This window comes from Pelmatolapia mariae, linkage group LG12 (genome assembly GCF_036321145.2).
Source record: "Pelmatolapia mariae isolate MD_Pm_ZW linkage group LG12, Pm_UMD_F_2, whole genome shotgun sequence".
In the NCBI taxonomy this organism is placed as follows: domain Eukaryota; kingdom Metazoa; phylum Chordata; class Actinopteri; order Cichliformes; family Cichlidae; genus Pelmatolapia; species Pelmatolapia mariae.
Genome location: NC_086237.1, coordinates 31373106 through 31400710, shown reverse-complemented (window position 1 = coordinate 31400710; position 27605 = coordinate 31373106). Strand labels below are relative to the sequence as shown.

Genomic DNA, 27605 nt, shown 5'->3' with positions numbered 1-27605 from the left:
CCCCCACCCCCACCCCACACACACACACACACACACACACACACAATTCCATATACACAGCCTTGGAATACACTGATTTATTATCACAGTATAATGTTCTCTTGGTTGTCTGGCAGTGGTGAACATGAGTACCTTGTCTGGCTGCGCAGAAAATAAATAAATCATAATAATAATAATAATAATAATAATATTTTCATAAATACTAAATAAAAGACAATATTGAGAATTACAATACTCGAACGGTGGTAACAACTAGAACAAGCAGACCCCTTGTTGTTATTGTAAAAACATGTCTGGACCACACAGTTTTCTTGTAAGATGATTAAAGAGCAGGTTAATTAAACATGAAATAAGCTATTGTCACACCTAAAAGGACAGAACAGGGTGAATGCCAGTCAAAAAACAACATTCATGAGTGTTTACAGAAACGTTAAAAATTAGGGTTTCCGGATTTGATGGCATGATGTCGGTTATGTAAACATTAACCATTTTAACCACCACAGAAATTGTCACCCTGGTGAGGCTGGATAATGCATGAAGATACTGGTCAAGATGTTTTCGCCAACAAACACATCCGCAAAAGGCACATGGAGTTCAACTTTGAATGAAACATGACACTGAAACAGAATGACGCTGGAAACTGAACAAACTGATTTCCAACAATCATCCAACAATTTGTATAAGAAACAAATACTGCCCAGAAAAAAAAGTCACCACCTGGAATGAAGCAAATAGTTAGGAGCCTTCCATTGGACAGATAGTGAAGTTTCAGATGGCAACAGGTTGAACCCTAATTGATCCAGTGAGTAATTTCTCTTTCTTAAAGAATCGTGTGATATCCTGTGGTCGTGAACTTGATTTAATGCCACTTCAGGAGGATAAAGATTGGACTCTGGAGCATTGTAGAAAATAATTAAATAAATAAAGGCATGTGGTCTGACGAGGTCCCTGTTCCAGAGTCATTGGTGCACTGGGGTAAGAAAAGAGGCGGATGAAGTGATGCATACATCATGGCGAATGCCTCGCACGGGGGCAGTGTTATGATCTGAGCAGTTCGAGTTTCAGCAGCATTACTTGCCCAAATAATGACGTCAGCACGTGACCTGAACATCCTCCAGGTTTTTCCAGTGATGTTTGTTTCTTTCCTGATAGCACGGTCAGATTCCAAGATGACAATGCCAGGATTTGTCAGGCTCATATTGTGAAAGAGCAGGTCAGGGAACACAAATCATCGTTTTCACACATGAATTGGCCGCAGACTCATTGAGAATCTTTGTGATGGTCACAGTGGCCTGACACTACTATCATCGATACAAGATCCTGGCAAAAAAAAAATAAAAAATTAAACCAACCCTGGATAGAAATAAATGCTGTGATATTCCATAAGTTTATCAAAACCATGCCCTGATGATTGCATGCTGTTATCAAAGCTAAAGCCGGTCCAATAAAATATTAGAATTTGTAATTTTTTTTTTTATTTGGCCAAGCAGTGTATTTAGCAGAAATAGTGGGGGGGAGTAAAACTGTATCTAATGTAAACAGAACAAAAATCCACACTGGGTGGAGTCAGGACGGTAAAATATGACCCAGTGAGAGGTGTTGTTTCCACTAAAAGCAAAATAGAAGCCTGATGTTACTTTGTCTAAACGACTCATTGTGTCTTGTAGACTCACAGTGATATACAAAGCAACTAAATAATTCCCACATCTTAAAAAAATCATTTATACACCCGATAAAGAAAAAAAAAAAAACAACAACAGTGTGGCACAGATTAACAGCAAATATTCTCTTAATTCTCTATTTAATATTTCACTTTCAAAAATTATGTATCTCACAGTACATAGTCATAATATTTACTATTCTCTTAAGATAATTAGGTTACTTTTGCTTTCTTCTGAACAGACTTTCATAACACAATCGGTTTGACATTTGGCACAGGAATTAAAATATATAATATTCTGTAAGTTATCAATAAACTAAATTGAATCTACACTGTATAAAAATACATGGCAGGTTATAAACCAAATTTATTTAAGGCCTAACTATGGAAGTTGCTGCAGCTTGTGTGACTGCAAACTGCAACCAGTTGCACTCTGGCTCCTCTGGACTTTTAGAAGAGACAGAGAGCAATGCAAACTCAAGAAAATCCAGCAGGACACCTGCATATTTGCAGTAAAACAGCTGTGAATGACTACAAATAATGCTCTTCCCTGACAGAGGCTTACAGAGAAAGTAAACCAGATAACTTAAAATAAAGGTGCTGCTGCTGGCGATGCTATTGGCCACAGTATTTTTATATATATTTATAAACTGGTGATGCATCTTTAGGATAAAGGTTCTTTTTTATTATTATTTAATTATAATTTATCTTTCTTTTTCTTCAATCTTGACAGGGAATGTTGATGCTGAGCATCACTTACACCAGGTGTAGGTGACGCCAGGCCCCCTTTTCTTCTTTTGTCTCTGAGTATATTGACTTCCTGCTCTGCATACAACACTAATCTAAGTTCAGCTCTCTTTTTCACCCCTTCTGCTGTTGGTTTCATGACACAAAAGAGGCCTGCTGAAGTCAGATCTATGTCTGATGCTTGTGAAGGAGGAAGTTGCCACCTTCGTCATATGTCCAACCACCTATTCTGTCTTCCAGACCATATTCAGAACCTTTACGACCTCCTCATAGATGATGAAAACTATGGCAACATCAAGACATACACGCCCAAGCCGGGGAACTGTTCCTTTATAGAACCTGTAGAGGGATAAAGAAAGAGGGTGGAGCATGTAAGACATTAATTGTTTAGGGGGGAGCCATATTTATCTGCGGTTAGGGTTATATTTTCCAGTATTTTGATTAGTTTTTGTTTTTTTTAATCATTTGGAACATTCTTATTCTTAAAGTGTTTAAGTTTAGATTTTTTCATTCAAGTTCTTTAGAGTAATAAACTGAAGCCAAAAAGCATTTCTTATACAGTGTTGACAGTAGAATCTGTGAACTAAAGAAAGACACATTGTTTTTTAAAGCTGTGCTGTTTTCAATCAGCTGTGAAACCAACACTACAAGCCAAACCAAACGAAATAAAACATGGAGGTGTACTTACGCTGCCAACCCTTCATATCTCAAGATCTTCATGGCACAGTCCAGCGTGCTTTTATATTTATGTGCTTCTAGACCCTTTAGAAAAAGCAGAAGAGCATTAGTACATCTGTCCACGGGTTGCAAGTTTGTATTTAAAAACACAAGCAAGTAAGAAAAAGCATATCATTTGTAGCATCTGTTGCATTATGTACCTGCATCCTTGTCTTGATGACATCTAGTGGAGTGTTTCCAAATACACTGGCTGCTCCTGCTATGGCTCCAAAGAGTCCAGTCACCAGTGGATTTATTGCTTTGTTGGGGTTATCACCTTATGAATGTGACAGAGCAGTATGAATGGTGGGGTTAGCTCTAAATCAGAGTTAGTTCTAAACTCATTAACATGAAGGATACTAATGTGCTAATTAATTTCACATCATAAATATTAAAAGCAATACTCTATATATCAATCTCCACACACTGTATTATTACTATGCAAAACAGCCTTTGGAAACCCAACTGGGGTTCAAAGAACTGCACAATGACCTACAATAACCCTTCAGACCATTTGCAGAGTTGGTCTCTTTTTATTAAATATTGTTTATAGTAATAACAAAGAAATGAACAAACTAGCTGTACTCATGTACACACACCTTTGTACCAGTTCTTGAGAGAAGTCATCACGAAAAATCGAATAGCCTGGTTGGAGCCTTGCTTCAAGACTGTTGCAGTTAGACCCTGATATGTCCCTCTTAATCCTGTTCAAACCAGAAGCCAGAGGGTAAGTTAATAAATCCTTCTTCAATTAAATTAGAATAGAAAAGAACCCGAATACCACAGCCCAATCCCAATTTCCAACTTAAGGGCTAAGAACTTACAGCCTCACCATCTTAACTGACATCACATCTGAGTGTTTGAGTATGAGAGGCTGTAAATGTTGTGGGGGGAGGGGGGGGGGGGGCACTTCAACACATATCACATAGCCTATTTGAACATCTTTTCAGAGTCATAGACTGAACTTGTTTGTTTACATTTTTACATTTTTAATGCTGCAAGACTTTTCCTGGTGACCCTCTGACATATATGTCTGATGATGTACACAATGATATGAGACTGAATATTGTTGTTGATCCTTGAACAGGGTCAGTGTTTCCCACTGCATTACCCTAACCAACCAGCAGATGTCAGGTGAATGTCATGCATGAAGCCCACGTTTACCTTGAGCTCTGATTATCTCTCTGACTCCGTGGAAGAATCCCTTATATTTGGGGTTGGCTGATGTCTGGTCATGAATGAATTTAACCTTGGCAGATTAAAGACACAAAAATACATTTGATACATTTTACAGATGTGGGAGTGAAAACTGAAGAGGTTTAGTGTAGTTCTCTTTCAAAGAATATTTCTCTAAAAGGTTGGTAACTTTAACCTTCAGTCAGTGGTTTTCAACTAGTTTTACTTCATAGGCCACAGACACAATATGACAAAAATCATGATGAGAATAATTTATAAGTCATTCTTAACAATTCTTCATAGACTGATAAAATTGTGGCTATATCAAACTGTATACAAGAAACTCGTCTTTTTAATTAGGCGGGTTTTCTTAATCTTTAATAATAACGAATTCAAAACCAAAAAAAAGTGTGAGGTGAGGTAATCCTGCCACAGCCTGCACAGAATGTGGCACATTAACTATTTTATCTCAGTAATCTTTTAATAATCACTGGAAGCCAAAATTGCAGCTGAAATAACCTCAGTCTCTCACAGGGCTAAAACAGTGAAGCAGAACACCACACCCTCTCACATCCACACAACCAAACCTGTCTTTGAGCTGTGGGAGGAAATCCTCACAGGCACAGAGACAACATGCACACTCCCCACAGAAAGGCCCCAGCAGACAAAGATTACAACCAGGAACCTTATTGAGGTTTCTCAGGTGATGTGAGCTCTAACTGCTGCACCATCATGCTGCCCACTTTCTGAAATCGGTCACATTTAACAAACGGTCCATTTAGACAACAGATTATGAACATCCTGAGATGTCCATCTTTGCAACACTGAAATCCCTTTAACATGAAGTGATTTTAAAAGGCACAAATATCTCTTATCCCATTTAGAAAAATTTCATTATTTACACTTTATAATTTATAGACTATAATTCACAGTGGACCTACAAAGGCACCAAACTGTTGCACTTTACCTTAAAGTTTTCATACATTTTCATACATTGACACTGTCGCTCTCTCTATATTTGAGGGTCAGCTCAGATGAGCTTCAGTAACACACCTTGACTGTTTCCATTGGGCAGACCACCAGAACAGCCTCCATGACCCCAGCTCCAAGCCCACACAGCAGGCCTTTGGTGCTCTCCAGTCGACCGGACTCATCCTTGGCATGGTTACTGAGGAACTCAAACACCCCAAACCTAACAAGAAGAAAAAACCCCAGCAAAGAATTATGGGAAATGTAGACATAAGAGTGTCTGAGAAAAACTGACTGAATAACAAAGTTAATGTCATTTAATAATTAGATGTGGGCAATCTTTGTGATTACACTGTAAACTGTGAAATAATTTCTTCTACAAATACTCAGATTATTTCAGTCTTTCATGTGGCAACATTGCAAGTTCAAAGTTGATTTAAGAAATTAAACTACCCACTGCAGTCACTTTTGTGTTTACTAAAATTAAGTAAACTAAATAAATTCAAATAGATAGTAATACTGCAGGCAAAGGTAAGGGTTTTCATGTCTCAGTGAGCACAGATGAAATTAGAAAGCTTCTTCCAACTCAGATTTTTGGAGAAAGCAAACTGCTGCAACAGCCTAATGTGTTCAGGCCTTTTATTTTATCGTCCTGCATCCTCATTAAAGATGAACCAATAAACTGCAGAGTCTCAGTAACCAATGTGTGACCAGCAACAGCTGCCATGGAAGCCAGCCCAGCTACAGAGAGGTGTGGTTTGTGTTTCTCTGCAAATGTTGTGCCAGCAAGTCCTTTGCAAGAAAGGTTATTTATAGATGGAATTGAATTGTGGCGGCGGGAGGACACTGCCTGGTACATTTAGCAAAGAGGAGGGGGAGCACAGACATTAGGTCTTGATGAATGCTTTGTTTTCCTCTCTTTTCTCAGTCTGCTTGAACCATTTACCTGCTGTTGTAACAGGTCTAAAAAAAAGAGAAAAAAAAAATTAGACTCGCTTCATTGGATTTTAGTTTTCTTCTCCATCTGCCTTTCTAACCAAGAATTACTTCTGCTCATTAACTCTCCACATCTGTTCCTGTCTCACTACTCGCACTGATTCAGACTGCTTTGAAAGACAGGCTCCCCACAATAAACTGAATCCTTAGCAGCACCTAACAGTATATAAACATAAATTCCTGTCTTTTCTCACACCATTTGCTGACTACAAACACTGTTTTAGCTTAGGGCAAATTAAAATATAAAGCTCTTCCACACAGCATGCTAGAATGATGGCAGAGCACTTAATAACTAACCTTGTGAAACAAATGCTATTCATTAAAGTCTGCCGAGGAGAAATATGCTACTGTCAGGCTCTCTCCTTTGCCAATTTACTCTATAGCCTCTCCCCAACTCATTTAACAAGTGGACTAAACTTTACAGTCAGAATGTGACACATCGTTTGGCTGACATCCACAGTCACAGATGAGTCATCCTAGATAGTGGACTGCTGCCCAGTCTTCGTTAGGGGGTCGTTTTTAATAGGGTCACTTTTTTCTGTCGAGAAGACGAAGGAAAGGAAAGGAAAGGAAAGGAAAGGGGGACAGAGAAGAAATAATGCTGATGCTGATATGGATGAAGAGCTAAGGAGAGATAAAGGTCAAAAGCTCTCTTCCATGTCCCTCTCTTACCTCCCTGACAACCTTCCAGCATACTCCATGGCACATGATGGTGCACAGGCAATCAGTTAATGGAATGAGGGGGCTGGAAGAAAAGGAGTGATGGAAAAGAGGAAGGGGAAAGAAGATGGAGGAAGAAAGAAAAAAAAGGCAGGGGGTAGAAAAACTAGGCAGACCAAGCAGTGCTTAATAGAAAAGTGTCAAGGTATTCTCCTTTAATCAAAACTAGCTTTCCAAATCTCAGCAGTTTTTAATTTCTCATATTCATTTTTCATTTTTTTAAACTTGTGTATTTATTTTCTTCAGTATTTTGAAGCCACTGTTTTCCTTTTAAACATACAGATTTTCTTTTTGGTCTTAATAGTTGCAGATTTAATTATAACTATTATAATCATTATTATTATACATTTAAAGGGGTAAGAATCTGAAATGAAAAAGACCAAAAGACATGTAAACAATGGAGACAAAAGGCATTTCATACACATTTCTATGTAAAACGTGACCACTTGTATGTAGGTTTAATTTTCGAAGTAGGCTGATCTCAAGAGCAGAAACAGAAGATGACCTTACCCATCATAAAAATCCAAAATAGCATTATCAGTTTGTTTAGTCTCTTCTATTTCAGTATCAAGTAGAAAAAGCATTTTTGCAGTACAATTTATATGTTTCAAATCTGCCCTTTTTAAGCATTTTTAATATTTTTTCTTTAAGGCTGACAAAGTATAACAGCTAAATGGGTCACAAGCTTAAAAGACTCCTGGCCTAAATGTGTATACGCCACAGAGAACACATTACAAATATGATAATATGCAATGTGGCTATTTATAAAGATTTTTAAACTTCACTGTACAGTGGAAAATGTCCAAAATCCATATATAAATAACATCATATTCCTTTATAAAACTTTTATGGCAATAAACTGCTTTTCTCCACCCTGCCATATTCCCTCAGAGAAAATTCTCCTTTGAGCTGAAACAAAACCATCCAGACTTGCTCTTAAAATGACGCTAAAGGCTGATTGACACACACATACACAAACATATACACTGTGCATCAGCATAAACACACCCAAGTCTCCCTCTTTGTAACCCTATTGAGACCCTGTCGGAGTTTGAGTGGCATCTTTGCTCCGCCTGGCTGGGCCTGTCTCTCTATTGTACAGACACACGTTACCCTCCAGCATAACACACACACACACACACACACACACACACACACACACACACACACACACACACACACACACACACACACACACACACACACACACACACACACACACACACACACACACACACACACACAACAAACCAAAGCCAGACAATTTTGTTGTTAATTTTTTGTTCTTCATTTTAATCTTTTTGCCTCCTATGCCCTCTCTCTTTTCTTTATTTTGTGTGTGTATATGTACATATGTACAATCATTTTTATGAGGATCAGTTTGAGTTTCAGAACAATGGAGTGAGGACACAATGGGGAAGTGGAGATTTTTCATTTTCCCACACCCCTTCAAAGGGCTGTTTGAGGGTTAATACTTTCATGATAAAAGGTAAGAGTTAGGTTTCCATTGGGTAAGGCACTAGGGAGTGTAATATGTCCATAAATGTCCTGACAAAGATAGCTACACAAATGTGTGTGTGTGCACACTTGTCTGAAGATAAATGTCACTGCTACAAAAGAATAACATAATTATACTGAAGGCTAGTGTGGCATTTATGCCTTGCCTTGTGGGTAATGGACTAGAATAATTGGAGTGTGCAAGTTAGCGGTTTCAGGTAGAAGATCACAGCGGCTTTAGCTAAAAGGGTTCCTTTCATTCCACGTTCCTTCAGTGCATGTATATTTGTACATATGTACTCTCAACTAGGTTGTGATTATTAGAATATAAGCATGATATCTAAGATTTTAATCAACAAAAAGTTAAAAGCAAAAACTTTTTTAGAAAGTTTTGAGTTCAAGTGTCATTTCTTATTTTATGTTCTTATTATTCTTTATAGAATGATGCAAGCCGATCTGAGGAAGGGATGTATCCCATACATAGCATAAAAGCTGGGTGTAGCTTCTAGGTCTAAAAAAATGAAGCCACTGAGCAAGTAACTTAAACCTCCATTCTCTCTAATAGCCAGCAGGGGTGATTCCTCACGTTGCAGGTTACTGTTGTATAGAAGTCTATGGGAAAACAGCCCTTAGATCGGTTGCTCTGTAACCTCAGTAAACACTTTCCTGATGAATTTATGAGCTCAGTCTTTAGTTTCAGAAAGAAGGATAGTCTCGCTATGCTGTCAATCCACCCTTTGCTCGTCAGGTGCTTTCAAAACACCATGACAAAACGCTCTGCTCTAGGCTTCAAAACAGGACCTTCATAACAAATGTTCACAATGGCTACCTCTGCCTTTAATACTGTGTACAGTGCATACGTGCTCAGTTAATTAACAAAGTGAAGGTATCTAAAATGTGTCCTCTAAAACAACGACTTCACACTAACTGCTGTGTCATGTGAAAATAGATCTGCTGACCACACATCCTCCTAAAGACAATTAAAAAAAAAAAAATTTAAACAAACAAAGAAAAAAACTGTGATTTTATACAATGATGAGGAGGAGGAAAAGAGAACTAAGAGGGGCAGAAGGAGGAGGAGTATATACAGCATCACTGCGATTCCATTTTTGATTCCATTTTCTTACACCGTAATAAAATAGAAGTGCAGTAAATCTGCAAGCAGCATTTACTGTGTTGTGACTGTGGACATTGCTCTTCACGTCAGCCATATTTTAACTTAATAAACTGAGAATATTACATCACAAATTATGCTCAAGTAAATGTATTTGCCTTGCACATGATAGACCTCTGCTTTATAACATACCTGACAGCAGATTTGGGTATGGATCCATACAGCAGAGAGCTGAGACCTCTGTACAGTCCTTTGATACCGTGACTCTGTACTGTCTGTTTCACACAGTCACCTAAAGCAGAAACACAAGCACATGCAGCAAATATTATAGAATGAACATGATATGCATATCTGCATACAACACAGTTTGCCTTCTAATTTTCAAATAAAAAAAAATTCTACAATTTGTCTGTTTTTCAGGCTGAGTGCATTAACCCTTTAGAGAATACACCAATACACCAAATACACTTGTCCTTTACACCTCAATCATCAACATCACAAAAGAGCATGTAGCAACAGTAATTAACTATAATATATATATGCCGCAGATAAGCTGAACCTCAGCTGATATTTTCACAAAATCTGGTGTTTTACTTTAAGCTTGTTCCTGGCTCTTGGCTGCATCAGCCCAGCAATCAAAGTTCTCCAATGAAGCCAACTGAACAAGAAAAGCAGCAGCTGTCTTGAGTGCTCATTAGCACGGTCTCCAATCCTCAAATCCTCAAATGATATCCACAGATCCTGGGTGTGTTTGTGTACAGTCGTATGCATGGATGGCGAGTGCGCATTGGTCTGATCTAAGTCATATAAACAAGCACAGTGACAGCCTGCCAGAATCACTAATGTACCTGGGGATGATGGGTAATTAGATAATGAGCTCCCAAGAGTGTTGCTTTTATTGGATTATTGTATTTTTTGTATCATTTTGTTTATGCTCTCTTGCTGCAGAAATACTGTTTATTTTATTAGGTTTTGCTGAAAATTTGAATAAAAGTAATAAAAAATATTGTTTTAGAGTCTGTAGTAGATGTCTGCCACCAGATTAAATCCTGCACTCCCTGGTCACTTCATTAGGTACACCATGCTAGTGTTTTGACTTGCTCAAACGCCACGAATAGAGTTATGCTACCAATTTTATAAATATTAACAAAAGCTTAACAGACTCAATAATAAACATAATGTCTGTAAGTACATATCATTGGTGTAAAGCAGTCCATTGATGGGTTGATGAAATGTGTTGCATGTAAAAAACAAAAATTTAAATGATAACGCAACCAAAAAGAACCAGACAGGATGACATGGGCCGTGCATGCACTGTGGTCATAAAAGGACGGACATGGTCAGGCTGTTTTATGTGAAGTGTCCCATCATCTTTTGTCAACTACCCTAGATTAATCCCAGAAAGCTGATTTTGTACATCTGGACGCTGAAACTGAAGAAGCCACTTGGATGACTGACGAAGAGTAACAGAATCAACTTTCTGGGATTTCCTTACCTGGATGATTGAGCATGCATCAAGACATTTTTATCCCAGATTAAATTCATATTGTAATTCATGAGTCTGTTTTCCCCCAATTGAGTTATTGCTATCACTTCCTGTTTTATTCTGATCGTTACTCTTTTTCAGTGTGTAGTGTTTAGTTGTCTTTCTCCTCCTTATTTTCACCTGTCTCTCAATACCCTGCTGTGTCCACGTATGCTAATTACCCTCATATTTCTGTTACTGTCCCTGTGTGTCTCTAAAAGTTTTTGAAGTGCTATGAGTTTTGAGTTCCTCATCATTTAATGGACTTTGTAATCAGCCTAAATAAACATTTGCCTTCTGTTTACATCTGCCTGCTGATGAGTCTGTATTTATGTCTTCTTCTCTCATAATTCATGTCATTCTTGGATTGAACTTCAGGAGGTTGACCATATTTACATGCTCAAATGCACTGAGCTGCTGCTATGTGATTAGCTAATTAGATGTTCACATTAATGTGTGACTGAACAAGCATATCCAATGAAGTGGCTGGTGAATGAATTCCACTCATTTTACACTATTCCACTCACTGCATACAAACCTATTCCTCTATATTTTGGTGGATTGGCCTTCTCATCCAGCTGTAACTGGGTCTTGACATACTCTGTGGGAAAGGTGATGCAGATCTCTATGCCACCTGCGATTCCACCTGGAAACACAAAAGAAATCAGATCCAATCATCATTCATTCAGAGAACATACAAGAACAGCCACAGACGAAAGTGGCACCAATTAAAAAGTAAACACTAAAGAAAGAAAACCAGCTGCTGTGTCTGTTTGGGTGCAGCCTTGCTGAGCCTTACTTAGGCCGCCGCTCCCCTTAAGAATTACAAGGTACGCCATTACATCATGGATCATTACAGTGACTCCACAAATGGCTTTCCCTCCATAAACATTAAAAGCACTGCTGTAGAGGGAGGAAGAGTAATGAGCAGGGCAAAAATGAATCAACTGTTCCTGTCTCAATGAAGAATGAATAAACTAGAAGGAGGTTGTGCAAGAAAATTCAGCTGCCACTTACATGTTTGACTATTTTCTTTACCTAAAGCATTAGGTGAGTGTTTGGAGAGAGAAAAATAGGCAGAAAGAAAGCAAGAAAAGGGTGATTCTTAAGTGATTCTTGCAGGGTTTGGCCTGAAACCAGCCAAAGATAGTGAGTTACTGCAAGTAGATGAGGACAAGTGTTCAAAGCCAAAGAATAACACAGATGAGTCACAAGGAAAGGAGGAGGGATGGAAAGACGGTTGACATTAATTAAATTATCCACTCGGCCTACAGGGAGGGGTTCCATTACCGAGGCCAAGACCCTCCATTAACTCAATGACACAGATGAACACACGAACAGCGTGCACGAGAGGCACAAGCAAGTCACGGGTTTACACAGACACTTACAGAAATTAGTGCTCGGGGAAAAAAAATCTAATCATAAATGAGAAACCTCTTACAGTAACACATCTAAATTTGAGCAAAGACCAAAACAATTTCCCCAAAGACCACAGGAATCCAACACAGTGAAAATCAAATCATCTCACTCAAAGTGAAGTACTGACGTCATACAAAGTGCAGGAAATGGACATTTTAAATCAATATTGGGTGTGACGACCATTTGCCTTTAAAACAGCATCAACTTTTAGCATTAGTTGATTCACTCGTGTTGGGACACCAAGAAAATGTGAACAAAAGAAAGCATTTCAAAAATAGTGGTGAAAATACAACAAAATACATTTCAAGAACGCAAAATCATGACCTTTTCATGTTGATATATTGACCATAACAATGAGTAACATGAAGGTCCCCGTATTCAGATTCTGTAAATATGGGAGAAATTTTTAGTGAGGAAACCTTCCTGGTTTCCAGTCTAGTTTCTAGCCTTTAGTTCAAGTACTATTCACCATTTATGTGCATGCTGTTGACCTTTGAGCTTCAAGTGGGTGCCTCTTATAGAAAAACTTAGCAGCACATGTACTTTTTTCACAAACTTTGTGGTGTTTATGTTTCATTGAATCTGCTCTTACATCCACATTTGTCTGGTACATGTCACTGAACCTCAAAAAATAAAATTAGACTGCAAGGTATCATCAACGTGTGCAGCAACATTGCACATGAGCCTAGTACTTCCAAGAAGGCCCAGTCAGTCGTGGCAGATCTTGGCCCTTTTTCTGAGGAGCTCACATTGCTTCTGTTTGACTTCAGACACAGTATACCAACACAAATGACAAAGACTAAACCTTATCTGCCTCGGCTGCCACTGGGCTTTTAAATAACACACTAACTTTATAATACTGCTACTTTATTCTGGACTACATTTTTAGTGTGTTTTCATGTTTCATTTATAGTTTATTTAAGACTGCGTACTTGAAATCTTCTGTGCGACTTCTTCTGACTGTACAACAAATTGCCCATTAAGGTTGATAAAGACACGTTTGGTCCTTGAATGTTTAATCCACCAACTATGAGTTAAACTTTTTATTAGCTTTAATATTTTATGTGCTTTTATAAACAATGACCTGGAAAACAAACAGGAACCTAATACTGGCTGATCCAGAAGCCATGAAAAACTGACAGATTGGTTGCCACACTGAGGACAGGGTTATCTTATAGTTATATATGAAACAGGTGATTGTTAATTAACTTTTCAGCAACATATTTCATTATTAGCAATTTTCCATTTAGCTGCCCTTGATTCTCAGGAGTCTGCTAAGCTGAATGCCAATGTAGCTGCCCATCCTAAACCGAATTCTAACCTCATCTCTAAAATCAAGCATGACAAACTGTCCTCAGATCTGAAAGCCAAACAAAAGATCGCCACACACAGACAGACATACATTTTAATCATGAGGCTCGTGAGCTGTAATGCTGCTAATCCTGCTGGAGTAGTAAGTAATCGTACGCCAGAAATCACATGAGCTTTACAATACTCCATTCATCTCCATTCAGCGACATCCATCCTGATCCAGGATAGATGGGCCAGTGTGTCTTGAGTAGAAGACTAAACAATCAACATTATTCTTCTGCTTTGTGCCAAGACATCGCTGCATGTAAAACCAACCAGCACTCACTCAGAACACAGCGACTCAGCAGCAGAGACAAACACAAGATCAATCCTCATCAGACACAGCGCCTGCAGAGGATAAGCTGCCGGTTTGTCTTTTAGTCCAGTTTGCAGCATATATCCAGTACTGAGGCACACACGTGCCTACACACACATTTATAGATGACACCCTAAATGACTCCTGTGAGCTGCCAAAACTGGGTTACATGAGAAAAATGGCCATTAATCTTTATCTTCCCGGGCTCGTTCTCCCTCTCCTGCTCTTAATTTTTCTCTCGGCAGCACCTTCCTTCCTCTCTCCTCATCCCCCCCGACTACTCTTCTTCCTTCTGTGTCATAAAATCGATGCATCGATATGGATCTCTGACACTTAATATTACAAGAAAAGAAATTGAAAAGAGTAAGCTGAACCCAGAAGAGGGTAAAAAAATGGAGTGCCTGATACAAATATGCTTCTACAGACTGTTAAAAACTTAGACTAAACAGCAGTTTAATAAATCAGACACAGATGTGCCATTTCAAGGTAACGCTGTCACTCTCTGGGCAGAGAAGGTAAATTTATAACTTAATCAACACCTCTCCGATTTCACAGATGGGCCCTGCGCAGTTGAATGCCTGCATAGCCAAAAATGCGTGGGACAAAAGTCTGAAAATTATATGCATATGAGGCAAGAATACACTCTTGTAACACTTCTGAGGAGGATTTCCCTGAAAATTTGGATCCTGGTTGCAGGAATCTCCTTCCATTGAGCTACACCGGTGCTGTGACTAGGCTCAATCAGCCATCTGGTTTCAAATTCATTCCAAATTGATTAATTCACACCAAATTAGAACTAGACCACAAACCAGACCAGACAGCCACCTGGTGCTGAAACATTTGCACGTTTATAATTATTACAGCCCAGACATTGGTAGCTATACAGTTACCTTTGCCCATCACTACTGTACTATACGTATAGTACTACAGGTTCTGCCCGCAACCTCAATGAACTGATCCAACTTTGCAAAGAAGAGCAGTGGGAAATTTCTCAACAGCAATTCCTCAACCTCAATGACTGCTAAAGCTAGTGAATCATGGGCTGTCATTAGTTTTGCCACGTACTGTAAGCTTTCTTGCTTTTTAGTTTTCCTGGTGTTACGATATGATACAGTGTAATATGTTGTGTGTTTTGTTTGTTTCATCTGAGGTTGCATTTAAATGAATTTAAAACCTGAGATGTACCAGATTTTTTTTTATGTCCTGATATTTAAAATCTTAAAATTGAAAGGCAGTTTTCTTTTTTCACATGACTATGTATAAAAATCCTTACCAAAACACAGTCTGTTCACAATTATAGACGATAAAGAAAAGGGTTGTATCCATAGAAATGAAAAGATGGAATAGTTAAGGAAGGTTTCTTTTATATAAAAAATGTTGGCACTCCCAAAGAGGTTTCGTGCTTTTTCCCCAGAGAGAAATCACCAAGATTGTAGTACAATTTTTTTTTCAGACATTTTGACAAGTGAACATCATTTCACTTGCAGAAATAATAAGATTTCTGTTAATTAAGGTTGCACAGGCTTGCCATCTTCATTATATGTTGTACAATAGTGCTCAGTCACCTCCAAAGGCCCATTTAAGCCAGGAAAAAACCCTTTAGGTGCTTATTGACTTATCACTTAAATGACCCACCATTTCAACTCCACCTACTTTTGAACTCATTCTTTATGTACGCATTGACAAACTGATATTCACGAATGAAAAATCCACACATACACAAATTGACGTCCATTGTTTGTAGCACAGAGAGGCACAGAGGAAGCCAGGTGAGAAGACAGCCAGGCAGCCAGCTGACAGGGAAGAGCAGCTTCTGAAATCCTGTCCTGTCTGCTATGGTGACTAATGAGCACCCAGCACATCTGGTGCACTAAAAAAAAAAAAAAAAAAAAAAAGAGAGAGAGAGAAGAAGAAGAAAAAAACCTTCCTTTTTAGTTAGGAAGACCTGGCAATCTGGCATGTTTTTACATATATGGGAAGTACCGTTTCTATCGGTATTTATATTTTTTCCACTAGCAGTATAGGGTTAGCTTTTCAGCCTGCTGCACTAAATCACTGATGCAGTAAAAGCTAAAGACAATATAACACACCCAAAATAATCTGTGTCGGTCTGTGTGTTTTGCAGCAAAATGTATTATTAATTCGGATGTTCTTTATCAGGATGGTTATCGGTTACTTCCAATTCTCTGGTGGGGAGAAAACACGGGAAAGAGTCTGAGGGAAAGACGTTCTTACGGTCAAATCTCCAGTCAACATGGAGAACGTAGCCAGAGGACTGATGCACTTCAAACAGGAGGTGTCATATTAATAGTGCTGCGATATTTCTGTTTGACTTGCGCAAAAGATGAAAAGAATAATTCATCTGACGTCTGGCCTTTTAGGCTTCCTCTGTCCTGGATAACACTCTGTAATTCTCCACTGATGCTTAATTATATGAGGGGGATGTTGATTAATTTTACATAGGAGTCGATTCAACTGCCTAGAACCCTGCAGCACGAAGGCTGTACGCTTCTTTACATGAGCAGAGCAACTACGCACAGGTTGTTGTGACAAGCTGTACATCTGGAGACAAGGCTGAATTTGTATTAGTTATGTATTTATGTCGAATGACAACCGACTTTCAGCATCAGTTAAAGTAACGTTTGCAACAGTGTCAACAGGCATTAGGTCGTCTACGATGAAACCCAACTTCTCAACCAATCTTTGACCTCAGGAAACAGCTTCCTGATGAGTTTATGGTCTCACTTGTTTAATGTCTTGTTTGATACAACACAATGCACGGCCCCAAATAGAGACAGAAAGGGGGATGGAAGGGGACGATCTTGGCTGTCTTTACATAGACTACTAATTTCCTACTGTATAAATGTTCTGTACTCTCTGATTTCTCAGTGATCCCCAGCCTTCATCTGTGATCCCTGGCTCCAATGTAGCTTTGATACTGAACTAATGGCTTTAAAATGGAAAGCAGTGTCAGAACAGCTTTGTCACTCTTTCATACAGAGTCTTCGTTTACAACACATTTAGATCGTGTGTGTTCTGGCATCTTTACGCTCATTGTTTTATTTTATTGCTCTCTTTAGTGTGCCTTCCAGATGCAGGCAGCTATTTTTAAAAGCCCTGTACACAGTAAAGGACCAAGAGCAGACAAAAGTTATAGGTATCTCCACATACTGGAAAATTTTGCCGCTAAGAGCCGGATATTTCCCTCAGGACCCGTCTGAGGAAATAGAATATGAAGGCCTTTAAATTAGCTAGCCATTTTTCATTAGGGTATTTTTGAACCCAACACATTAGTTGTAAATTAATTACCCTGCTATAATTAATATATCATATTTAACTTTGACACAAATTTATAGCAGCTGCATGTTGATGCTGAGTGATTTCCTCAGAGAGTTTTCAAGAATCTAAGGGTTCATTTCTACACAAGTGAAAATGTGTGGCTGATGGGTCGATGAATTCTATGTATTCTATGTTCTATGACCTTTAGTGTGTGTGATCTGTAATTCTTTTTTTTTAACAATGTGGTACTAAATCAGATCTGCAAAAAAAAAAAAATCAGAAACACAATGGCAAAAACAAAACATGTAATATTAAGCTGACCATTAAACTGGCGCTCTGTATTTTAAATTATTGCAATCTTTTTTCTGTGATGTTTATTCGCGTGAGCGGGAGTGCAAGCTGTTACAGTGGGGTGGCTGGGGGCTGAACAGGCGAGTGCACTGTGATTTATTGTCTTGCCTCCTGGTACTCAGGGTCTGCAAGCGGCAACCACAATGGATGGGAGGGGACACTGTGTGTCGCCTGTGACGCGAGGAAACGGGGAGTAAGCCACAGTTTGATGAGCCCTCTGAGCCTGAGAGCAGACAGCCACTCAGAAACCTTAACTGGCTGCCCCGAGGCTGGAGCGAGAGGAGAAGAAGGGGGGGAAGGAGGAAATGTGATATTAAAACTATCAGAGAAATACCCAATCTATCAGGAAAGCAAAAAAAAAAAAAAGACTTCCTCATTCCTACTGCGGCTCTGAGTCTGCTTCTTCAGAGCAAAAAGGTTATTAATAAAAGCTACAACAGTGCATGAAATCACAACAGCCTGTAAATCAGGACCAGAGAGGCATTTAGACCGCGCTCTCCCTGAGGCTTCACACAGATAAAATTCTCCCTCCTGTCGTGTCTCAACTTCAGTCATCACCAGTGGCTGTGGAGAGAGGAGCTGAACAAACCAATGGGAGCAGAAAAGAGCTCAAAGAAAAGAAAAAAAATACCCCGCTTCTCTCAACCAGACTATGCGGGCTCGCTAAGCCATTAAGCTTTGACCTTCTGCTTCTTGCTTTGTCTTCTTTTGAGCCTTTGGCCATTTATGTGAGTGACTTTCTCTGTGTACACAGACATACTGTTAACCAAGAAGGATACAAAGTAGCATTAGCATGACAGAAAACCAAAAGAAAACCTAGTTAGAACTGTTTAAACTATTATCTTTCTTTTTGGTATCTCAGGTCAGAATCACACATTTTATATCTACTGCTGAGTCATCCCTGTGACGCTCTGATGCACCTTCATTTCTAAACTGTAGACAGAGAGTGATAAGTCGCTGGTTTCTACACAGGATGCACAAAGTTGAGACAGAATGCAACTGTGCGGCTGTTGCAAAACTAGACAGACAGGCCTGACTTGAGCTAAACAGCTAAGGGAGCAGGGTACAACACTGGGCCATATCCAGTCAATCAGGCTGCACAGGAGTGATGGGGGAAGGCAAAGATCTCACCACGACCTCTTTTCCATTTCTATGCAGCTGACAGGACATCATGAGATTTTTTTCCTCCTCCTCTCACTCCACCTCCCACCCTAACACAAAATCTTAAACTATTTAGCTGTTTTTGAATTGACAGCTTCATTAGTCAGACTAGTGACACGATTCAAACTGATATAAATTAGCTTTAATGTGCACAGGAAAAAAAATACCTAAATAGCCTTAAATGTGAATCAGAGGTTCCCAGTTCCAAAATAGTTGGGAAGCTGTGTAATACAGGTCCTTCTCAAAAAATTAGCATATTGTGATGAAGTTCATTATTTCCTGTAATGTACTGATAAACATTAGACTTTCATATATTTTAGATTCATTACACACAACTGAAGTAGTTCAAGCCTTTCATTGTTTTAATATTGATGATTTTGGCATACATAACTCATGAAAACCCAAAATTCCTATCTCAAAAAATTAGCATATCATGAAAAGGTTCTCTAAACGAGCTATTAACCTAACCATCTGAATCAGCGAATTAACTCTAAACACCTGCAAAAGATTCCTGAGGCTTTTAAAAACTCCCAGCCTGGTTCATTACTCAAAACCGCAATCATGGGTAAGACTGCCGACCTGACTGCTGTCCAGAAGGCCATCACTGACACCCTCAAGCAAGAGGGTAAGACACAGAAAGAAATTTCTGAACGAATAGGCTGTTCCCAGAGTGCTGTATCAAGGCACCTCAGTGGGGAGTCTGTGGGAAGGAAAAAGTGTGGCAGAAAACGCTGCACAACGAGAAGAGGTGACCGGACCCTGAGGAAGATTGTGGAGAAGAACCGATTCCAGACCTTGGGGGACATGCGGAAGAAGTGGACTGAGTCTGGAGTAGAAACATCCAGAGCCACCGTGTACAGGCGTGTGCAGGAAATGGGCTACAGGTGCCGCATTCCCCAGGTCAAGCCACTCTTGAACCAGAAACAGCAGCAGAAGTGCCTGACCTGGGCTACAGAGAAGCAGCACTGGACTGTTGCTCAGTGGTCCAAAGTACTTTTTTCGGATGAAAGCAACTTTTGCATGTCATTCGGAAATCAAGGTGCCAGAGTCTGGACGAAGACTGGGGAGAGGGAAATGCCAAAATGCCTGAAGTCCAGTGTCAAGTACCCACAGTGATGGTCTGGGGTGCCATGTCAGCTGCCGGTGTTGGTCCACTGTGTTTTATCAAGGGCAGGGTCAATGCAGCTAGCTATCAGGAGATTTTGGAGCACTTCATGCTTCCATCTGCTGAAAAGCTTTATGGAGATGAAGATTTCATTTTTCAGCACGACCTGGCACCTGCTCACAGTGCTAAAACCACTGGTAAATGGTTTACTGACCATGGTATTACCGTGCTCAATTGGCCTGCCAACTCTCCTGACCTGAACCCCATAGAGAATCTGTGGGATATTGTGAAGAGAAAGTTGAGAGACGCAAGACCCAACACTCTGGATGAGCTTAAGGCCGCTATCGAAGCATCCTGGGCCTCCATAACACCTCAGCAGTGCCACAGGCTGATTGCCTCCATGCCACGCCGCATTGAAGCAGTCATTTCTGCAAAAGGATTCCCGACCAAGTATTGAGTGCATAACTGAACATAATTATTTGAAGGTTGACTTTTTTTGGATTAAAAACACTTTTCTTTTATTGGTCGGATGAAATATGCTAATTTTTTGAGATAGGAATTTTGGGTTTTCATGAGTTATGTATGCCAAAATCATCAATATTAAAACAATGAAAGGCTTGAACTACTTCAGTTGTGTGTAATGAATCTAAAATATATGAAAGTCTGATGTTTATCAGTACATTACAGGAAATAATGAACTTTATTACAATATGCTAATTTTTTGAGAAGGACCTGTATACAAATAAAAACAGAATGCAATGGTTTGCAAATCTCATTACCATATTAAACCCATAGTTTATTCACGGTAGAACATGAAAAAAGGTTTAAACTTACTATTTTAAGAAGAAACTAAGGTCATTTTGAATTTGATGGCAGCAACACATCCCCAAAAAAGTTGAGACAGTGCCAAATGCTCCAAAAGTTCTAAACTGATAAAAGGTCTGGACTGCAGGACTGCCCGCAGTTCAGCACCCAGGCTCTTCTACTATGAAGCCATGCTACTGTAATAGATCCAGTACAAGATTTAGCATCGTCTTGATGAAATTTGTATGTATAACACATCCACATACCATGAAATTTTGATTCCTCTGAGCAGAGAGCAGTTTTCCACTTCATCTCAGTCTATTTTAAATTAATTTTGGCCCAGAGAAGACATAGTGTTTGTGGACCATGATCACATATAGCTTCTTCTTCTGCACGAAAGACCTTTAAGCTCCATTTGTGTTCACAGATAATGATTTCTGGAAGTGTTCCTGAGCTCATGAAGATCACAGGCACCCTCGTCCCTTGCACACAGATTTCCCCAGATTCCCAGGATCTTCTAATAAGTACTGTAGATGACGAGATATTCAAATTCTTCACAGTTTTATATTACTCTGAAATTGTTACACAATTTCTAAGATACTCTTTTTTTAATCCAGTCTTTTACTGGCCTGTTGTTAATTACTGCAAAATGTTTCTCCAGCTATTTCTTTGTATTGTCACTTAATTTACCAGCCTTTTGTGTAGCCAGTCACAACTTTTTGGAGGTGTGTTGCTTACATAAAGTTCAAAACGAGCTAATATTTTTCACAACATTGTAAGATGTCTCATATTAAAGCTTTAACATGTTTTCTATGTTCTACATTAACATTGCATTCTGTTCTTATTTACAATTTACACAATATCCCAACATTTTTGGAACTGAGGTTGTAACTTATCACATTTATATTTATTTAAAGTCTTTAAAAAACAGCAGCTGGTGTTTTTAAATCTACAATCAAAAAGAATTCCTTCACAACTATAAAACATTCAGTATGCGACAACTGCAGCAGCTCAGGGTTGAAAAATCAGTGTGAGTGCTGCCAAATATCAGCATGTAGCCTTAATACAGGAGCACCTCAGAGAGGCGCTTCATCAGCCGGAGCTGCTGCTGCCTGATCATCATCACACAGGGAGGTCGAGGGGTTTTGGAGAGGAGGGGGCAAAAGGAGACAACTCGGTACAACTCAAGTCTTGTTGAATAGTAAGTTCACCAGTTGATCCAGGTATCAGTTGTTTGGAGATAATCAACCATTAATGGCCTTTTTTTAATTAGATGTTAAACCATAACTCCCAAAAAACTCAACATTGATTGATAAACCATTCAAATAATTGTCAGTTGCAAGTATTGAGTAAAAAAAATGACAGAATACATACAAAAGTAAAAAAGATATGTAAATTTCTGAGTGCAGAACCTCAGGTGATGAGATCTGCTTAAAACGGTCCCCCCCCCCCCCCCCCCCCCCCCCCCCCAAATAAAAAGAGCAAAATGTAAATATGTACAGTTTCACGAAGACTAGTGGTGTACTTTAATGAAGAACATACAGCCTGAAGGCATCTCTTGTGCTCTGATGGCCCACTGCACAAACCCGAGACTCAAAATGGCTCAAGTGTGCGTGGACGACTGCCCACTGCCCCAACAACAGCATTATGTTAAGTGCAGTGAAGGTGATCTTTAGATAAGTAGGATAAAAATCAAGTCAGTGCAGTGGGTCAAACTGACCTAACCATGACAGCACAGATGGATTTGATAGCACAGAAACACCGAAGAATAAAATCCTCCTTTTGTAGAAGATTCAAGCACCACCAGATTAGAGTGGCTTAAGAACATACAGGCTAGAACTTTGTTTAAAGATCGTTTCCTTCAATCTTACGCTCTACTGCCTAAACTGAAGCTGGGACACATTAGTGCAACTCCACTTACTCACGTCCATGCAAGCAAACGTGTGACGTGTCATTTAAAAGGAAAGCTTTTATCGGAAATACAAACCAGTGTGGTACTCCTTTGGCTCATAATAACTTCTTCTAATCCCAACATAGTGACATTTCTGCAAACTGTAGCGCGTCTTTGCTCGCTGACTTTTTTAAACCTCCCTGGCTTCTGACTCGACAAAGTTTTGCTTCATAGCACAGCCAAGTAGAAAGAAAGAGGCGTGGATGCTTTCTTGAACTGTGACTCACACTAGAGTGGCATTGTGTCCATGTGAGACTTTTCCGTGTGGATTGTGATGCGCTTACCTGCCAGAATCGCTTTTCCCGGATGAGTTAATTTCGCTTTCCCAGCCGGTGCCGCTGCCGCCACACACCGCGGTCTGTGAAAGGGGCTGATAAAAGTGCCTTTACCCTGCATAGTTACCCGATTAAACAAAGCTTCCAGTCTAGTGTGGCTCGCAGTTTTTTTTTTTTAGTTTTTTTTCGTTTCCAAGTAGAGTATAGTAGCGCAACACCTGGGCGCCTTCAGTCTGAAGAGCTTTCCTGGATTCAGGTGGAGACTCCGGCGGATCTCTGTGTTGACAGTGGGCGGATACTGGAACTGTCAAGGAAGTTGGGATCTTCTATATCCAATAAATGTTATTTGTAACCATGGAAACCCCGTGTCACGACGGTGGTACGTAAGAGAGCAAAGCAAGCCGGAAGCACAGAAAGGGGCGGATAAAGACTTGTGTCCGTGTACCCTGCTGAACTTTATCATGTCCAATTAAAGCGAATGAACTTCAACATCCGCCGAGCGGTCAGTGAACGTTACACCGGGTGTGTAGCTGTAGCTGTAAGAGCGCAAAGTGAGAGACCGGCCACTTTTCCCCCACACAACAGCGAAAAAGGGCGGGGCACAGCCTCTCCTCACTGTTTTCCTCCAAACAGATGATTACAGCTGAGCGAGGAAAACAGAAATAGGCTAAATGAGTCCTTTGTCATTGTCTGCTATGAAAATGGTGCGCATTTTTAACATCGCCGGCCAGTTACAGGTCCAGATAGTCCAACCACACCCTCTCCAAACAAAGAGGCTCGGAGGCACAGACAGAAACCATCAGTTAGATAAATGACAGCTCGGCTACCAAAATGTCAGAGTCCAGCGGAGGATGGAAATTAGAGTGTAGCAAAAAATGGATGTAAACCATGTTTAAAGGTGAAACTCCATACCCTCTTTGGCAAAACAACAAAACAGGGAGGGGGAACCGTACAGAGCAGTTAGGTTTTCTTGTTTTCCTCCATTTTTAAATCAGTTTAGTGTAAGTTACCTTTCAGAGTAGGTTCGTCCATTTTGGTATTTTTTTAAAGCTTATGTTTTGTGTTAGTTTCTCCTTTTTGGATGTGACTTAAGCAGTTCGGAATAAACACTTTGAAGGTATTCACAGTGAATAATTACGCGCACCAGCGCCTCTGCAGGCGTGCTGTGTTGATGAGAAGCAAACACATTTCCACTCATGCATTTTAATTCTATCCGTCCACTTTTTTTCGTAGTCTAACTCTTAATTTTTGTTTGTTTCAACTGAAATGTTTCACACCTAGTGTCTCCTGATGTAAAATAACAATGCACGAACACACACAGTGTGTAAACTTTATTCCTCTTTCTGTATGCATGAATTGTGCAGATAAAATAAGCAACTGGTGTGCAGCTCAGATTATTTGCATTTTATCTTTGACAAATCCAGTGCTGGGACCACGACGGGCCAGAGCTCTGTTCATCACATGGGGACGCTGACATGAAATAAAGTCAATAACTCATCTTTTGTTACCTTGAGCAGCCTTACCTCAAGATTTTGCCGTTTATTTATCTGCTGTTTTTGCATTTTGTCATTTTCTTACAAAAATCATTATGCTTTTTAAGACTACAACAACACACTATAGACAATACATATTCCATAATACTTTGATTAGTTAGGTATTTCAATATATTTAAATTATACACTGTTTTCAGTACAATAATGACACTTGAACCAGCCGGCACCAGGACGTGAGCTAACATTCCGCTGTTTTCATCTCGTCGTGTGATGGAGCTTCACCACACTTTTGTTTGTTTTTTCATTAGTTGGATCAGAAAGTTTCATCATACATAACTGTTTTTTTGACTCAACATTAGTAATACTTCATATACTTGAGTGTAACATGAAAATTGTGCTCCTGGTTGCAGCATTATAGTTTGGCAGCACATGCACAGTCTACATTTCGCCTTTCTGTTTTCACCTGCTTTCTTTCTTTCTTTCAGCCTTTTTGCCACAACCGTTACCGAAACTCCAAAAAGTCGACTGATGAGATCAACCGCTCTGACCCAGCAAAAGGTTTGCAGCTGCAAGGGAGTGGCGATATCATTGAGTGTGTCTTGGTTTTGGTGACGAATCCCCCAAAGGCTTTAGAGGCTACACGCATACTCCCACACACACACATACGCACACAGAGACTGTAACCTCATAAAACAAGTGTTCTTAGTCCATAATACAGCAAACAATTTGTACCTGTTGTGAAAGGACAAATAAAACTATTGCACAGTAACCGTCTTTCTAATCAGAGCATGAGACAGTTGCAAAATTAAACATGAACAAATGAGCCCGTTTTGTCGCCTCATCAGAATGTGTAAGGCTGTGACAGTGCTTTAGGAGTAAGGTACCCCTGAACTCTGCAGTAAAGTCTCTTCTTCAGTGCTAAAATTAAAAATTAAAAAGAAAGAAAAAAAACAGAAAAGAAAAAAGCTGCTCTATGGTTAATAAAGTCTACATGGAACAGCAACAGGTCAGACTGGTTTGGCGCAACTAATGTTATCTTCAGTATGCTAATACCTCTAGGAGCTGAGAGGTGACTTCATGCCGTGTAGATCAGTGATGCAGTTATAATGTCTGAGTGGAAAATACAACAGGGAGGGTCCGACAGACTTGATGCCACCCTTCTAAACTGGGTGTGGAAAAACTAGAGACAAAGTTTCTATTGCAGTTTCTGTGAATTCACGTGGAGCCTCACTGGGAAATGAAGGCCCAGCGAAATTTCAGGAGGCTGTACACCACCAGTCAGTCGGTTGAAACCCAGAGCAGCAGTGTGGTTCAGGGTGGGTGGATGTGTGTAGGGAAGAGGGGTGGAGGAGAAGGACGAGTTGGGGGATCTACATGCTGAAGCCGTAAGCGGGCTGAGCGGGGTAGCCTGCGGCAGCAGCGGGCGGGTAGCCGTAGCCAGGATACGCTGGCTGGGGAGCCACTGGAGAAGGAGAGGCAGTCAACATCAGCTGCTGACCTGATCACATAAACAAAAACAAACACAGACAAAATTAAATTTTCCCCCGTCTTTATAAGAAAGTACACATGACTGGACTGTTTTGTTGAACTGCTAAAGTTGTTTGTTCTATATCAAACAAAATTACGGGGCTTTTTTTTTTCTCCACTTAGGTTTTCTTTATGTGCTGCTCAATGAGCCTGTAATTCTTTTGGCGGTGTAAAGCTAATTACACAGCAACAGCTGCTGCTGGTTTCAGATAATAACAGAAAACGCAAGCTTGTCCACTTATTATGGGTTAACTAATCAGCTAGATTATATCATTGTAAAGTATAGCCCAAGCTTCATTTGGGGAAATCATTTACTTTATCCAGGAACAACAATGTTCATCCCTCAGTGAGCTGTTCTGCCTGTAAACCTACCGAACACCATCGGCTGAGGCTCTGTCACTTCCTCTTCAGTTTTTCTTTGGCTTTCTGCCTCCTCCAGCTTGTCCACCTGAGGGCAACAAAGAAGAGAGGACGGATTAGACATCACTCACACGCTTACTGTTGAAAGAAAGTCTCAGTTTATGGATTCTAGGTATCGTGCAGAAAGTATATAAGCTCAAGTTGGCTCAATCTGGTTTTCATATTTCATAGATTTTTGGCAAAAACTTTGCAAATTACAACATAAACTCTAATACCTGAGCTTTAAAAATACAGTAAGGCTTATCCCACATCAAATTAATAAACACTGACAAACAAGCAGTTAAAGAAGATATATGATCTTCATCTGTGAAAGACAAAACTACAATCACCACTTCACAGTGCAGCTAAAAGTGAGAGAAGATGCCATGCAGGTTTGGTGAGAATTTCTAATGAAGCTTGCAGTAAAAATGTTAAATGAAAATTTAAGGGTCAGTTTACCCAAATCACATTAAATAAAACAATTTAACCTTTTATCACATCTAGTAGCATCAAATGACTTGTGACACTCCTGCTATCACCCCAATCCAACAGGTTCTGCTCTGAGCTTTAGTATACCATCTTTCATTCAAATACCATCTGTGATTCAAAGCTGTTGTTTTTTTTATATTCAGCAGTAAATAATTTGCCTTAAAAAAAGTCTTAACATGGTCTGCATATTATGAATTCCAGATAACAATGAACAATGACAAATTTGGAAAGGTGCTAATTTTCTAAAAGCTAAGTGCTTTATGCACCAGGAAGAAAAGCAGATTAACATCAATCCAACAGAGCAGCAACAAATCCAAAATTGCATCACAACTCGACACCAGCAGGTGGATTTTATTTCATTTTGATATTTTATTTTAGTGATTTGTGTAAAACTGACCCTTTAAAAAGAAGAATTGAAGTAAGGTTTAAGGTTAAATAAATATTTTAACACAAGGAGAGCAAAAGCTAAACAGTACGTTCCTAAATTCCAATTTTGTGCCATTAAAAGTGCTACAAGATTAAGTGGCAGTCACAACTTCAGCGTGCACCTGATTCACAGCTGCAA

The 27605-nt window shown here is 39.6% G+C and overlaps 2 protein-coding genes across 4 annotated transcripts in view; both read right to left on the bottom strand.

The window, feature by feature from the left end:
* Positions 1-1176: 1176 nt before the first annotated feature.
* Positions 1177-23496, bottom strand: si:dkey-178e17.1 (tricarboxylate transport protein B, mitochondrial). Its single transcript, XM_063489739.1, has 9 exons — positions 23142-23496; positions 11660-11767; positions 9789-9888; positions 5354-5492; positions 4289-4373; positions 3724-3828; positions 3286-3401; positions 3096-3169; positions 1177-2746 (listed from the first exon to the last, which is right to left on the bottom strand). The coding sequence occupies exons 1-9, from the start codon at positions 23251-23253 to the stop codon at positions 2632-2634; spliced, it is 954 nt and encodes a 317-aa protein (XP_063345809.1). The 5' UTR covers positions 23254-23496; the 3' UTR covers positions 1177-2631.
* A 961-nt stretch (positions 23497-24457) lies between these two features.
* The window catches only part of cltcl1 (clathrin, heavy chain-like 1), a 30747-nt gene continuing 27599 nt past the window's right edge, over positions 24458-27605 (bottom strand). For all 3 annotated transcript variants that reach the window (XM_063488723.1, XM_063488724.1, XM_063488725.1), the window contains 2 exons: positions 26525-26600; positions 24458-26123 (listed from right to left, as the gene is read on the bottom strand). In XM_063488723.1, the coding sequence (XP_063344793.1) occupies positions 25996-26123; positions 26525-26600 (204 nt within the window). In that variant the 3' untranslated portion in view covers positions 24458-25995. The remainder of the gene's footprint in view (positions 26124-26524; positions 26601-27605) is intronic.

Excerpts from the sequence above, each read along its gene's own strand:
- si:dkey-178e17.1 (XM_063489739.1), bottom strand. The coding sequence starts at position 23,253 with ATGCAGGGTAAAGGCACTTTTATCAGCCCCTTTCACAGACCGCGGTGT. Across the intron at positions 11,768-23,141 it reads GGGAAAAGCGATTCTGGCAG|GTGGAATCGCAGGTGGCATA; the intron begins GTAAGCGCATCA and ends TTGTGTTTCCAG. Across the intron at positions 3,402-3,723 it reads TCTCAAGAACTGGTACAAAG|GTGATAACCCCAACAAAGCA; the intron begins GTGTGTGTACAT and ends CACATTCATAAG.